This window comes from Fundulus heteroclitus, unplaced genomic scaffold, assembly GCF_011125445.2.
Source record: "Fundulus heteroclitus isolate FHET01 unplaced genomic scaffold, MU-UCD_Fhet_4.1 scaffold_142, whole genome shotgun sequence".
Lineage (NCBI taxonomy): Eukaryota > Metazoa > Chordata > Actinopteri > Cyprinodontiformes > Fundulidae > Fundulus > Fundulus heteroclitus.
This window is the reverse complement of record NW_023396554.1, coordinates 405,825-419,819: the sequence shown is the minus strand read 5'-3', so window position 1 is coordinate 419,819 and position 13,995 is coordinate 405,825. Positions and strand designations below refer to the sequence as shown.

General features: G+C 39.4%; 2 protein-coding genes across 2 annotated transcripts in view; both read left to right on the top strand.

Annotated features, from left to right (window-relative positions):
* The window catches only part of LOC110368919 (general transcription factor II-I repeat domain-containing protein 2A), a 40,538-nt gene extending 27,494 nt beyond the window's left edge, over window positions 1-13,044 (top strand). The window contains exon 2 of the mRNA XM_036129153.1: window positions 12,969-13,044. The gene's annotated coding sequence lies outside the window, so the exon portion shown is untranslated. The remainder of the gene's footprint in view (window positions 1-12,968) is intronic.
* Window positions 1-13,995, top strand: part of LOC105922190 (CUGBP Elav-like family member 1) — a gene marked incomplete at its 3' end in the record, with an annotated part of 75,746 nt that overhangs the window by 34,373 nt on the left and 27,378 nt on the right. The window contains exon 2 of the mRNA XM_036129154.1: window positions 12,972-13,156. Coding sequence (XP_035985047.1) covers window positions 12,972-13,156 — 185 coding nt within the window. The remainder of the gene's footprint in view (window positions 1-12,971; window positions 13,157-13,995) is intronic.

Here is a 13,995-nt window from a genome sequence, read left to right as displayed (position 1 = left end):
AGCAGATCAAAGCTGCAATCATGAATAAGCTTTTATGCATTTCACAGAGTGAAATCACAACTCACCTTCCCTGCTAGGAATTTTTTTTAAATAACAATGAAAATAATCTGCGTACATTTGGACAGTAGAAGGAAAATAAAGGGCATCATGTAACCTAACAATGTAAACTCCCAGCTGAGGTTGAAACTATAAATGTCCCTGCTAAGAGACAATGGTGTTTACCGCATCACTTTGTAGCTTGAGATAATACACTAACAAGGCAAGGCAAGGCAAGGCAAGGCAAGGCAAATTTATTTATATAGCACAATTCAGTACAAAGACAATGCAAAGTGCTTTACATGATTAAAATATAGCAAAATAAAACAGAATAAAAGCAAGTAGGAATAAAATATAGATAGAAAATAGAACAAAAAAGTGGTGATTCAGTTAACTAGGACAGTTGAAGGCAATTTTAAACAAATGTGTTTTTAATCTTGATTTAAAAGAACTCAGGCTTTCCGCACTTTTACAGTTTTCTGGAAGTTTGTTCCAGATAATTGGAGCATAGAAACTAAATGCTGCTTCTCCATGTTTGGTTCTGGTTCTAGGTATGCAGAGCAGGCTGGAGTCAGAAGACCTGAGTGGTCTGGAGGGTTTATACGCTGATAACAAGTCTGTGATGTATTTAGGAGCTAAGCCATTTAAGGATTTATAGACTAACAGAAGTATTTTAAAGTCTATTCTCTGAGATACAGGGAGCCAGTGTAAGGACTTTAGAACTGGTGTTATGTGCTCTACTTTCTTAGTCTTAGTGAGGATGCGGGCAGCAGCGTTCTGGATCAGCTGCAGCTGTCTGATCCACTTTTTAGGCAGACCTGTGAAAACACCGTTGCAGTAATCAATTCTACTAAAAATAAACGCATGGATTAGTTTTTCCAGATCCTGCTGAGACATCAGTCCTTTAATCCTAGAAATGTTCTTCAGGTGATAGAAAGCCGACCTTGTAACTGTCTTTAGATGCTTTTGGAGGTTCAGGTCTGAGTCCATCACTACTCCCAGATTTCGGGCCTGATCAGTGGTTTTTAGCTGAAGCGACTGAAGCTGTGTGCTAACTTTTGATCTTTCCTCTATTGGTCCAAATATTATTACTTCAGTTTTGTTTTTATTCAATTGGAGAAAATTTTGGCACATCCATGCATTGATTTCTTCTAGGCATTTACTCAGTGCCTGAATTGGTTCATAGTCACCTGGTGACATAGTGATGTAGAGCTGTGTGTCGTCTGCATAGTTATGGTAGCTGATGTTGTTATTTTTTATTATCTGAGCTAGAGGGAGCATGTAGATATTGAAAAGGAGGAATAAATGAGGCCTCAGTGTTTCCCACAGGTATCACAGTAGCCATTTGTGTACTGTGATACAGTCACTATCATTACTATGATGATATATCTTAATATTACAGTTGCCATTTATGAATTATAGCTGTATAGGCCAATTTTTATTTTTATTTTTGGTCTGCAATGTAAATAACATTTTCTGTACTTCACACTTATTTGATGATCATAAAACCTGTTTTATGATGGGGCCCGTTCTTCGTACGTTGCTTAAAACATCCGAGATCAAATGCGACATCCAAGATGATTTCATCCAGCTAATCATGATCCGGTTAATTGAGTTCTTCGAACACACCTGTTGTTTATGATTAGTTTCGCTGGATTGAGTTATCTGAGACAACTGCACGTTCATGCGTTTGTTTAAAAGGGGAAATGTATCGATAGTAGAAACATTGATCAGCAGCGCTGCTACTGGCTGTTCAGCATAGCCAAAAAACGCACACAGTTTTTCTCTCAAGCAGAACACAAGCTTTTAATGGAAGGTTATGCTGAATTTGAGTCATTAATTAAAACGACAGGGAACACCTCAAAGTCTGCTGAAGCCAGAGAGAGGGCTGGCAAAAAGTAGCAGACAAATTAATGCGTAAATACTGTCCATGGTAAATGTTTCTATCACTTTCTACAGTATGAATTTTTGCATTTTAATAATCTCATATTTACTTTGTTCTTTTATATCAGAGCCTCCACGGGACCCACTAGAACATGGGGACAAGTAAAAGTGAAATACAAGAATATTCTACAAAATGGTAACCTTTAATTATTATACTTTATTTTAAAAAGGCACTTGTTATGTCAAGAGATCCAAATTTCAGTGTCATTCCTTAGACACGGGAAGTAAAGGACACATGCAAATTGGGAATACTAACAAAAAAATTATTTATCCATAAAAAATGAAATTCTTCCTTTTTCCAAGTCATCCACAGTTTACACGGTCAAAAACTGTATTGCTCCGTGTCTAGATAATCCAACAATAGTTTTTTCTAATACAATATACGGCTCGACAGGAAGCAAGCCTTTCAAAGTAAACTAAACTTCACAATAAAATGGCCTGAACAAATCTTCTTACTGAATATGGTAAAAATAAAAAGCAAACCATCATACAAATAGCTTAAATATTTTCTATTTATGGCTCTAACAACTGAATCCTCTTTAAAAGCCACTGTTAAATGATGTGTATGTTTATAACAGCCACCAAGAAAAATCTCTCTACAATTACACTGTCGCGCTGCGCTAAAGGATCCTGTCTATTGCGCGATACGCGATTAATTCGAAAAGTCTCATGCCTGTACATAAAACGGTTTAGGAGTAGCGACAATGCGAAAACATGTGATGTTTTGGATTTTCATTTTTCAAAAGCGCTCCATAGGAAATGAATGGGGGAGGTTTCGGGTTTGTGTTGCTCTGAGGTGATTTGCGAAAAATCTATAAATGCCACACCAATGAGGGTTACATTTCCCGAATCCTGACAAAAATATCTATGTTTTTATGTATAATTTGTCTACGTAGAGTGAAAATTGAGCGAGTAAGGTCAAGTTGTTCGGAGTTTTGAAATCTTTAAAAAAGCTAAAGTGGGCCACTTTAGAGGTTGAAGAATTCCGTCATTGACTTTCATTGTAAACGATGATTTCGCTGATTTTTGGACATGATCTTTGAGGTGTAACTGTGAATAGACGATAAAAGATATCCACATCCCGTTTTCACTTCTGAGTTGTTCACATATATATCTACAAACTGGAAGTTAAACGGTGTTCATAGTTGAAAGCATGACGACACAGTACAGCGTTGAAAATGGTCATTTGGAGGCTTTTTTTAGGCTGTCTTTCTACCCGACTCCATTCATTCCTATGGGTTTTTTGGGGGTGGTTTTTCGCTAATTGTGTTGCCATGGTAACTCGAAACCCCAATAAAAGTAGTAGCACACATCTCGTAATCGAGCCGCACGTTTTGATACTTATATTGTGGGGGTGCATTCTACGGTTTGGGCCTGCAAGTGCAGAGACTTTGCTCAGACTCTGCCTCATTGAAATAGAATGGAATACTTTGCCTCAAACAACGCTCCATATCTCCTGATCCGTAAATGGTAGAGACGTGATTTCTTCTGCGTTTATTTCTTAACGGATAGGAGAACAAGACAAACTATCGGTTTTTGCTAGAAATATTTTAATTTAGGCGTAAAAAATTATGATATAAAGGGGATTTTTATGGAATTTCAGAAATCCTCTGAAAACGGTCCCGAACAAATCGCTGTAGCTGAAAAAGTATAAGATGTAAATGACCTTTGTATGTTCAGTCAAAATTAGTCAACATTTGTTTATCATTTATTCCAAGCCGATGCTTTTATTTTGAAAGGTTTAAACCGGAAATCGGTTGTTGCAAACAAGGCAGAAGTAGCGCTAACTCTAGTGAGCAGAGAGGTGGTATGCTCCACGGTTAAACGGCAAATATTGCAAACTTTAAAGGTATATTAGTGTGACCAAGTGTAAAATAGAGTGGAAAGAGACTTAATTAGTAGTAAAATACTTGTATGTTTATTTACAGAAACATAAAAGCATCATTATTAGCTGTTCTAAAATCCTATACAAAAGTTAATTGATGGGCTGTATTTAAAACAGGACAAGCATACAATTGGCTGAATTGGAGTTGTGCAAATCATAAACATGCAGCTTGGGAAACACAAATAAAATCAATATGGCATGGCCAAACAAAGCCCAAATAAAAACCAAACAAAACATGCAAAGGTGCCCCCAAGTCAATCCAATTTGACACAGTCCAAAAACTCTATACAGGCCCAAACAACTAATGTACAGCCTAAACTTCAACCAAGGGAAAAAACAGTGGATGGCAGCTCAGCAGCATCCAAATCACCACTAAAAGATACAAATATTTTGCATTCAGTATGACAATCATTTTATTATCAAAATTACTATCTTAACCATTTAAAAGTTACCTTTATTGACATCCAACCAAAGAACTCTCCTAGTTCTAGAGGCCAGCAGGTGATAAGGCCTTTCATCAAGTAAGGTGGGACATACACTTTCCCAGGACTGATGACTGGGATTGCTTGGACCGAAGAGAATGTGGTCATTATTGGCTGCACTGCTTTCGTGACAAACATATTGAATCTATTTACCTTCTTGTCCGTGCACCAAACCCAGATTTGGCTTAAAAGCTTGAGTGTAATGGCTGCCAGTTGCCCTCTGCACCCATGTGGAGGAACTGAGTGAAAGGCCCAGATTTGCCTCCCTCTGGCTTTTAGAAACTAAGCTCTGCCCCCCAACTTCCTACTACCTGTAGCTCTGCCCCCCAACTTCCTACTTCCTGGTTCACCCTGTCACATTTGCCCCCACTTTGAAAGGTCACCGTCCCGGGGACACATTAGACTCTTGTTACTAAAGCCATGGTTTAAAGGACGCAAAAGCAGTTTGACTAGAGACCTGGGGAATAACAGTGTCATTAGCATTAGCTCTATATGTTGAGCGTGGCAAGTTGAAAGGGTTGGAGTGGTGTCCAGCGGTAGCTCTATTGGAACGCCTCATTTGGCTGGGAGGGCTAGAGGATGGTGAAGACTGTGCAGGAACAGTTACCTGGGGCTCGGGAACGTGGGGTGGTGTGTTTGGTTCAGATGGTAACTGCGTTGTCACCAATGGCATGTTCACTAGAATTAAACTCCCCATCTCACTTTCCTCTTCCAACATAGGGGTGCCCTCTGAGTCACATGATGGACTGAGTTGCTTGGATGATGGAGACTTAGGCAGCGCTAGACAAGAGTGGGGGTAGGGTTTGAGTTCAGCTCGATTAAAATTTTTTTCAGAACCAGGCTGATTCAATGGTCGGATCTTATACACTTTTCCTTTGTCGTCCAGACAGTGCACGGCCTCAAAAACAGTTTTATCCCAGAAATCCTGAATTTTATTTCGTCCAGGTGGATGGCTTCTTTTCAAGACAAGTGTTCCTGGGGACAAAATCTCTTTTACATTCGGTGCCATTTGCTCGTTTCTACGATCTGCTGCCAATTTTAATTGGTCTTTCGCATGTGCATATGCTGCTGTTAAGCGTGTATGATGTTCAGCAATCCAATCATTCATGCAGCCTGACGTTTCATGCACTGTGGTACCCAGCAAAAAATCAACAGGTAAATTTGGCTTTTGTCCAAACATCAATTCGTGTGGGGAATAGCCGGTCGATGAGTGTTCGGTTGTATTGTATACAAAGAGAAGTTGTGGTAGGTGCTGTGGCCATTTTCGCTTTTTTTCAGGTGGGAGGGTGCGAAGTAGGTCATGCAAAGTACGGTTGAATCTCTCACATTGGCCATTTCCTTCTAGGTGGTATGGCGTTGTACGGCTCTTTTCAACCCCATATATTTTACACAGTTGTTTTAGAAGCTCCCCCTCAAAATTTCTGCCTTGATCACTATGTAGGCGTTTTGGAACTCCATATGTATAAAACCATTTTTCTGTTAGTATTTTTGCAGTGGTACTTGCTTTCTGATCTGGAGTTGGAAAGGCCTGAACAAATTTGGAGAAAACATCAGTGATAACTAGGACATTCTCCCTCCCATCACTAGCTTTTTCCAAGATTGTAAAATCAACAGCTATCATTTCCAGTGGTTGAGAGGCAACTATATTGGCAGGGAATGTTCTTACTTTAGGGTGGTTTGCCTTAGCTAACAGGCACCGACTACAGTTATGGCAATACTCCTCCACATCTTTCCACATATTGGGCCAGAAACACCTTTCTCTCACCAGCTGAGTAGTCCGTTCAACACCCTGATGTCCATGATCATCATGGAGCTGTTTGAGCACCTCGGCTTTAAGACATTCAGGGAGAAGCAACTGAAAGTAGTCACTGCCTGTTTTTGGTGGTCTACAACGACGGTATAACACCCCCTCTGTCATATGAAACCTGTGCCATTGCTGTGCGAGTTTTCTGACTGGTTTAGGCTCTCTCATTATTTCGGATTTAGTTGGGGGCTTTGCTCGTTGCCAGTAAAATCTGAGTGCACCAATTACTTTGTCTGCTTCTTGCAATGCTTTCAAGTCTGCCTTCTCGCGAATTGGAAATGCTTGGATTACTGATGACGTAGCAGGGGAAGAAACACGTGGCTCATATTTCTGATTACGAATCATGTCAGGGACGAGTAGGCCAGGCATTGTAAAAGTCGTAATGTTGCATGGATGCTGGCGGGATAACGCATCTGCATTCCTATTTGCTGTACCAGGGCGATATTTAATATCAAAATCAAAAGCAGCCAATTCAGAAACCCAGCGCTGTTCTACAGCCCCTAGTTTAGCAGTATTTAGGTAGCTCAGGGGATTATTGTCAGTAAACACTACAAACTTATTTCCCAACAAATATTCCCTGAATTTGTCAGTCACTGCCCATTTAAGGGCTAAAAGTTCAAGTTTTCTGGAGCTATAATTTGACATGTTTCGTTCTGTTTGTCTTAGGCCCCTGCTGGCAAAGGCAATGGGTCTTCGCTGGCCATTTTGATCTTGTGATAGAACAGCACCCAGTCCTGCATGGCTAGCATCAATTTCTAGGACAAAAGGTTTAGCAAAGTCAGCATAGCCTAGGACTGGGGCACAGACTAAGCTTTCTTTTAAGGACTGAAACCCCTGCTCACAATTCTCACTCCATTTTTCAATAATAGAGGATTTCCCATTGCCCTTGGATTTATGTTTACCTCCAAGCACTTCTACCACCAGACGGTGTAGAGGGGCTGCAAACTTTGAAAAACCTTCAACAAAGCGACGATAATAAGAAGCAAACCCAAGGAAAGATTGGAGTTCAGTTACAGTTGTTGGTTGTTTCCATTGTGCGACCACACTGATTTTTTTCTGGGTCTGTGGCCACCCCATCAGATGATACAATATATCCTAGATATTTGACTTCATGCTAAAAAAACTGGCATTTTTTGAATTTTAACTTCAAATTATGTTCTTGCAAACGAGCCAAAACCACTTCTAACCTCTGCATGTGATTTTCAAAGTTGGATGAAAAAACAATGATATCATCTAAATACATGTGACCAAGTGTAAAATAGAGTGGAAAGAGACTTAATTAGTAGTAAAATACTTGTATGTTTATTTACAGAAACATAAAAGCATCATTATTAGCTGTTCTAAAATCCTATACAAAAGTTAATTGATGGGCTGTATTTAAAACAGGACAAGCATACAATTGGCTGAATTGGAGTTGTGCAAATCATAAACATGCAGCTTGGGAAACACAAATAAAATCAATATGGCATGGCCAAACAAAGCCCAAATAAAAACCAAACAAAACATGCAAAGGTGCCCCCAAGTCAATCCAATTTGACACAGTCCAAAAACTCTATACAGGCCCAAACAACTAATGTACAGCCTAAACTTCAACCAAGGGAAAAAAACAGTGGATGGCAGCTCAGCAGTATCCAAATCACCACTAAAAGATACAAATATTTTGCATTCAGTATGACAATCATTTTATTATTAAAATTACTATCTTAACCATTTAAAAGTTACCTTTATTGACATCCAACCAAAGAACTCTCCTAGTTCTAGAGGCCAGCAGGTGATAAGGCCTTTCATCAAGTAAGGTGGGACATACACTTTCCCAGGACTGATGACTGGGATTGCTTGGACCTAAGAGGATGTGGTCATTATTGGCTGCACTGCTTTCGTGACAAACATATTGAATCTATTTACCTTCTTGTCCGTGCACCAAACCCAGATTTGGCTTAAAAGCTTGAGTGTAATGGCTGCCAGTTGCCCTCTGCACCCATGTGGAGGAACGGAGTGAAAGGCCCAGATTTGTCTCCCAATGGCTTTTAGAAACTAAGCTCCGCCCCCCAACTTCCTACTACCTGTAGCTCTGCCCCCCAACTTCCTACTTCCTGGTTCACCCTGTCACATTAGCGCCTGGTTGATAAGGGAAAAAGGTTGGTATTGACTTTTTCTTTTGTAAATGTATATTTAGTTCCATTTCACGGAGCATACAGGTTGCTATTAAATGTAGCAGTTTCATTTTCTTTCCAGCAGGGAGCGTTCATTTTGCACAAGTAAGCTAGTCATGTTTAGTGATATGAAGGTATAAGTTTAATTATTATATGATGTATAAAGTCACAGGCGGTTACAATTTTGTACATCATTTAGTTTATTTTCACAGCATAATAAAACATTAAAGGGCAATGTTAAATGGTAAAAGAAACATACTGTGAGAGTTAGTAATAGTGTATTTGTTTTGTATATGCAGCTCTTACGGTGTGTTCACAAGAAAGGCTTTTCAATAAAAGGATTGTGAACCATCAGTTTGAGAGACCATCTTTTCAACCGGGATGCTACATAAGAGATATCAAAATAATTCTTTCACTGTGAGTATCAGCAGGCTTTTGAGGACTATGGAGGTCATTTTTATGTTTGTACAAAAATCGGTGTAGGCACAGCGACGATGTAAAAAAGTGGATGATGTGGAAGAATGAAGCTCCAAAGCTTTTTAAGGATTTTGCACATTCGCTACTCCCGAACAAATTGATCCTGCAGAAAAACCGTAACAATTATCCACAAAATTCCTTTTTTGTGAGTGCCAGAAGAGTCGGGACATTCATGTGTGAAAGTCTCATGCCTGTACATAAAATGGTTTAGGAGTAGCGACGATGTAGAAAAGTTCCTCATTTGGGGGGATGGAAGACTGATCCTGTTTTAGCGTTTTCCCAAAACGCTACTCCCGAACAAATTGATCCTGCAGAAAAACCGTAACAATTATCCACAAAATTCCTTTTTTGTGAGTGCCAGAAGGGTCTGGACATGAATGTGTGAAAGTCTCATGCCTGTACATCAAACGGTTTAGGAGTAGTGACGATGCGAAAACATGTGATGTTTTGGATTTTCAGGTGTCATTTTTGAAAACCGCTCCATAGGAAATGAATGGGGAAGGTTTCGGGTTAGTGTCGCTCTGAGGTGATTTGCGAAAAATCTATAAATCTCACACCAATGATGGTTACATTTTCTGAATCCAGACAAAAAATTCCTACGTTTTGATGTATAATTTATGTGAATAGGGTGAAAATTGAGCGAGTGAGAAGAAGTTGTTCGGAGAAGAAGAATTTGTTGAATTTCTAGAGTGCGCACTCTAAAAGAGGCTCCTTGACGACCATAGCAATGCATGTTATTTGCTGAATTTCTTGAAAAGCCAAAATTATTTTAAAGACGTACTATACGAAAATGGTGAAAGATATGAAAAAGCTGAAACATACCATAATAGCCAAAAGTTATTAATACATTTTAAAAGTTGAATGAGGTTTCTAGCTGAAAGTAGGCTGAAGCAGTAATATGTCAAAAAGCTGAAATATTTGAAGAATTTGAAGAATTCTCCATTCAATTTCAATGAGAGCAAAAAACTCACAAAAAGTTAAATATTTTAAATATTATAAAAGTTATAATTACCAAAAGACATAGCAGTAATGTCGTGAATGAGCTGAACGTTTTGATATGAAAATTGTTTAAATCGATTGAAGTATGCAGGAGTAGTTAGATGCCGAAAAACGTACGGAATAATAATAATCAAGACCTGAAGGAACTTAATAAGTGAGAATGCTGTATAGCATTCTCACTGATAACTAGAAAAAGCTTTTCCTGCGTAACAGCGAGTGAGAATGCTAGTCTGCAGAATGATTGAGCAGAAGATGCAGAAAACATTGAAATCAGATTTGAAGAATTTGAAAAAATTTAAAAATTGAAGGAATTTGAAAAAATTTGAAGGAATTTAAAAAATACATGTGTGAAAGTCTCATGCCTGTACATGAAATGGTTTAGGAGTAGCGACGATGTAGAATAGTTCCTCATTTGGGGGGATGGAAGTCTTATCCTGTTTTAGCATTTTCCCAAAACGCTACTCCCAAACAAATTGTTCCTGCGGCAAAACCGTAACATTTATCGACAAAATTCCTTTTTAGTGAGTGCCAGAAGGGTCTGGAGATGAATGTGTGAAAGTCTCATGCTTGTACATCAAACGGTTTAGGAGTAGCAACGATGCGAAAACATGTGTTGCTTGGGAATGTCAGGTGTGATTTTTCACCGCACCTCCATAGAAAATCATTGGAGAGCGTTAGGGGTTTTTGCCGCTCTGGGGTGATTTGCAAAAAATCTATAAATCCCACACCTCTGATGGTGACATTTCCAGAATCCAGACAAAAATTTCTATGTTTTGATGTATAATTTATGTGAATAGACTGAAAATTGAGCGAGTGAGAAGAAGTTGTTTAGAGAAGGAAAATCTATAGGAACGGTAGAGTGGCCACTCTAAATTAACTCCCTAGCAACCATAGCAACGCATTAATTTTTCTGAATTTCATGAAAATGCAAAATTATTTTAAGGATGTACTATATGAAAATGGTAGAAGATATAAAAAAACTGAAGTAGCTGAAGATAGCTGAAGGTTATTTGAACATATTAAAAGTAGAATGGTGTTTCTAGCTGAAAGTAGGCTGAAGCAGTAAGCTGTCAAAAAGCTGAAATATTTGAAGAATTTGAAGAATTCTCCAATCAATTTCAATGAGAGAAAAAAACTCACAAAAAGTTTAATATTTTAAATATTATAAAAGTTATAATTACCAAAGGACATAGCAGTAATGTCCTGAACGAGCTCAACGTTTTGATATGAAAATTGTTTAAATCGGTTGAAGTATGCAGGAGTAGTTAGATGCCGAAAAATGTACAGATGATTAACCAGAAATAAGCTGTGCTCTATTTTTATTTATCCAAACCAGCAGGAGTAGAATACAATAGAGCCCGGCAGGGCTTGTAATGGAAAAGGGGCTATTGTTATTGTCAAGGGGCTACATTTTATTTGGTCTATTTATTTACATTGGATTGAAACCAGGTCATGTCACCATGAAGTTTCTGAAAAAATAAATAAAAATGGATGACATTCTCCATACTTTATGAGTAAAAACTCAACATTTGAAGAAAGCATATGCATTGATATGCAAAGCTCATGTTTTTAACCCACAGTGCAGTCTAATGCAGATGCTTCCAACTCGACATTTCTATGTCTGTTTTTTGTGTCTGCTGAGGATTGCATCGTCGTAGTACTCTGCTCCGACAATATAGCTTACACCAGGGATCAGAAGATAACCCTGAAGCCAAAAACCTGCAATATCCCCACAGGAATACCTGTGAAATGGTGGCACAATACACAGAGGATACAGGGTAAATAAAAAGTGACCAAGAAAAAGAAAGGCTTCGAAACAGCTGAGGCTGGTAGAGAGGAAGTTTGAAGCCAAACTTTTCTGTAATTGTAATGGGTAATGTTAGATTGCTTGCAAATAAGATGGAAGAGCTGAAGGCACTGTCACAAAATCAAAAGTAATATTGAGTGTAGTTTCATGTGCTTTACTAAAACATGGCTACACCTGGACGTACCGCATAATAATGCTTCTGTGGCAGAATTCCACATGATCTGAGAAGACACAGACTGTCATGGTAGCAGTAAGAGCAACCGGTGGTGCAACCCAGATCAGATAATGTGAAGGAGTGCATATGTGGACCGGATGTGGAATTGTGTCATGGGGTTACGCCCATATTATGTGCTGAGGGAGTTTTCATACTTTGTCAAGGTGATGGTGTATGTTAACCCCTTTGTAAATCCTGGGATGACATGTAACATAATTTATTCTGCAATAGTCTGGACACAGAGTCAGCACCCAAACACTTTCATTGCTGTCTCTGGTGATTTCAACCAATAAGCTGGACCCAACTGTTTGTCCCTCGCTGGTGGGAGCAGTCCCGCCAGAGAGGGACAAACAATAGGTATGTTCTATGCTAATGTAAGGGATGCTTACAGCTGTTCTCTTCCATCACTTGGAAAGTCAGACTATAATCTGGCCTTCCTTTCTCCTTGCTATGTGCAGCCAGTAAGGTGCTTGCCTGTTACCTCAAAAACTGTGAGGAGGTGGAAAGACAGGGCCATGGAGACATTGATGGGTTGGGTTGAGGCCAGTAGTCGGTACTTTGTGAGTCCCTTGGCAAGACAACGAAGAGCTCACAGAGTGCATCACTAAATACTTCTGTGTCCCTCTCTTGTGGTACAAACAAAAACTGTCAAATGTTACCCCAATAACAAGCTGTGGGTAACTAGGAAATTAGAACATTATTAAACACATCATGACTATGAAGGTTCTTCCTGGACCTTCAGAAGGTCCAGGAAGAATGAACATGCTTCTCTCTGAATATATACAGGGAGATGAACTGTGGGGGAGCGTGTGAACAGCATAAAGTTCCTGGGCATTTACATCTCCTCTGACCTCTCCTGAACTGTGAACACCTCTCACCTGGTGAATAAGGCCCCCCAACGGCTTTTATTTCTCGGTCTTAAACAGAGTGGACTTTGTTGTTAAATCATGTCTTCATATTATTTCTATAATGAATGAAGAAAAGTTAATTTTCAAAGTGTATACTGTAACCCACACTCATGAATAAAACTAATAAATGCATATCACACAAAGTTAAGTTATAGTAGAAAAATAACTAGACAAATAATTTACTCAGCAGACCCTTCCGAAGCAGAGTAGAACTTTCACATTACAGTTTAGCATCCTTGAAAATGTATTGTATTTCCAGCAGGAAGAAGATGAACAGATCTCTGGATCATCCAGATCAACCAGATGTTGATGCTATTAAGATGTTTGTGGGACAAATCCCACGGTCTTGGTCTGAGGAGCAGCTTCGTGAGCTGTTCGAACCTTACGGAGCAGTCTATGAGATAAATATCCTGCGAGACCGGAGCCAGAATCCACCACAGAGCAAAGGTCAGTCAGCACCCCCCCCCCCCCCCCCCCCGACACACACACACATACGTCCTTGTTCATGCCTGGACTTCCATAAGCTTCCAATGCATTTTCAAGCCTTTCTATTTTCTATGGCCTAACCCTGACCCTTACCAGTATATGAGGGATATGCTAAACCTAACTCCTTGCCCAGAAAAAAGTGAGGACCAAAGAACAGTCCATACTTGTAGACTGAACAATAAATGTTCTTGCTCAGCTGTAAATAGAAGAATGCATGCACACACAAACACACACAAAATACTTATTCATATGTGTGGGTGATGATAGCATTTGTTGTTGTGGTATCACTTCAAAGTGATGCCTTTTTTCTGTTTTGGTTCTCTGTGAAGATGGACATTTTTCTTCTCTCCTCTCCCGTATACTCCCTGTTTGTGCTCTCTGTCTTATGTCGCTTTGTAACTCTTTGAGCCTTTTTCTGAAAATCATCTGAACTGCAAACCATGGATCTGGCTAGCTGGTTGCTCAAAGCCATTGATAAACTTTTCTCAATGAGGGGCGCCCTCGTGGCGCAGTGGGTAGCGTGACCCATATACTCATATAATCCATCATAAACTGTTAGCCTTTTTATTCACCCCGCGAGTTTGCTTCATTCATTCTTGTCAGTGCTTATATCGCGCCGAACGCAAACGTGCAGGTCGCACAGCGCACGCTTGCAGACCAGATACTGAATGTGGAGCAGAGATATCCAGACTCTTTAGTTACTGTCCTTGGTGACTTCAACAAAGGAAACCTCACTCATGAACTTCCTAAATATAGACAGTTTATTAAATGCCCGACCAGAGAGGAGAGCATTCTGGATC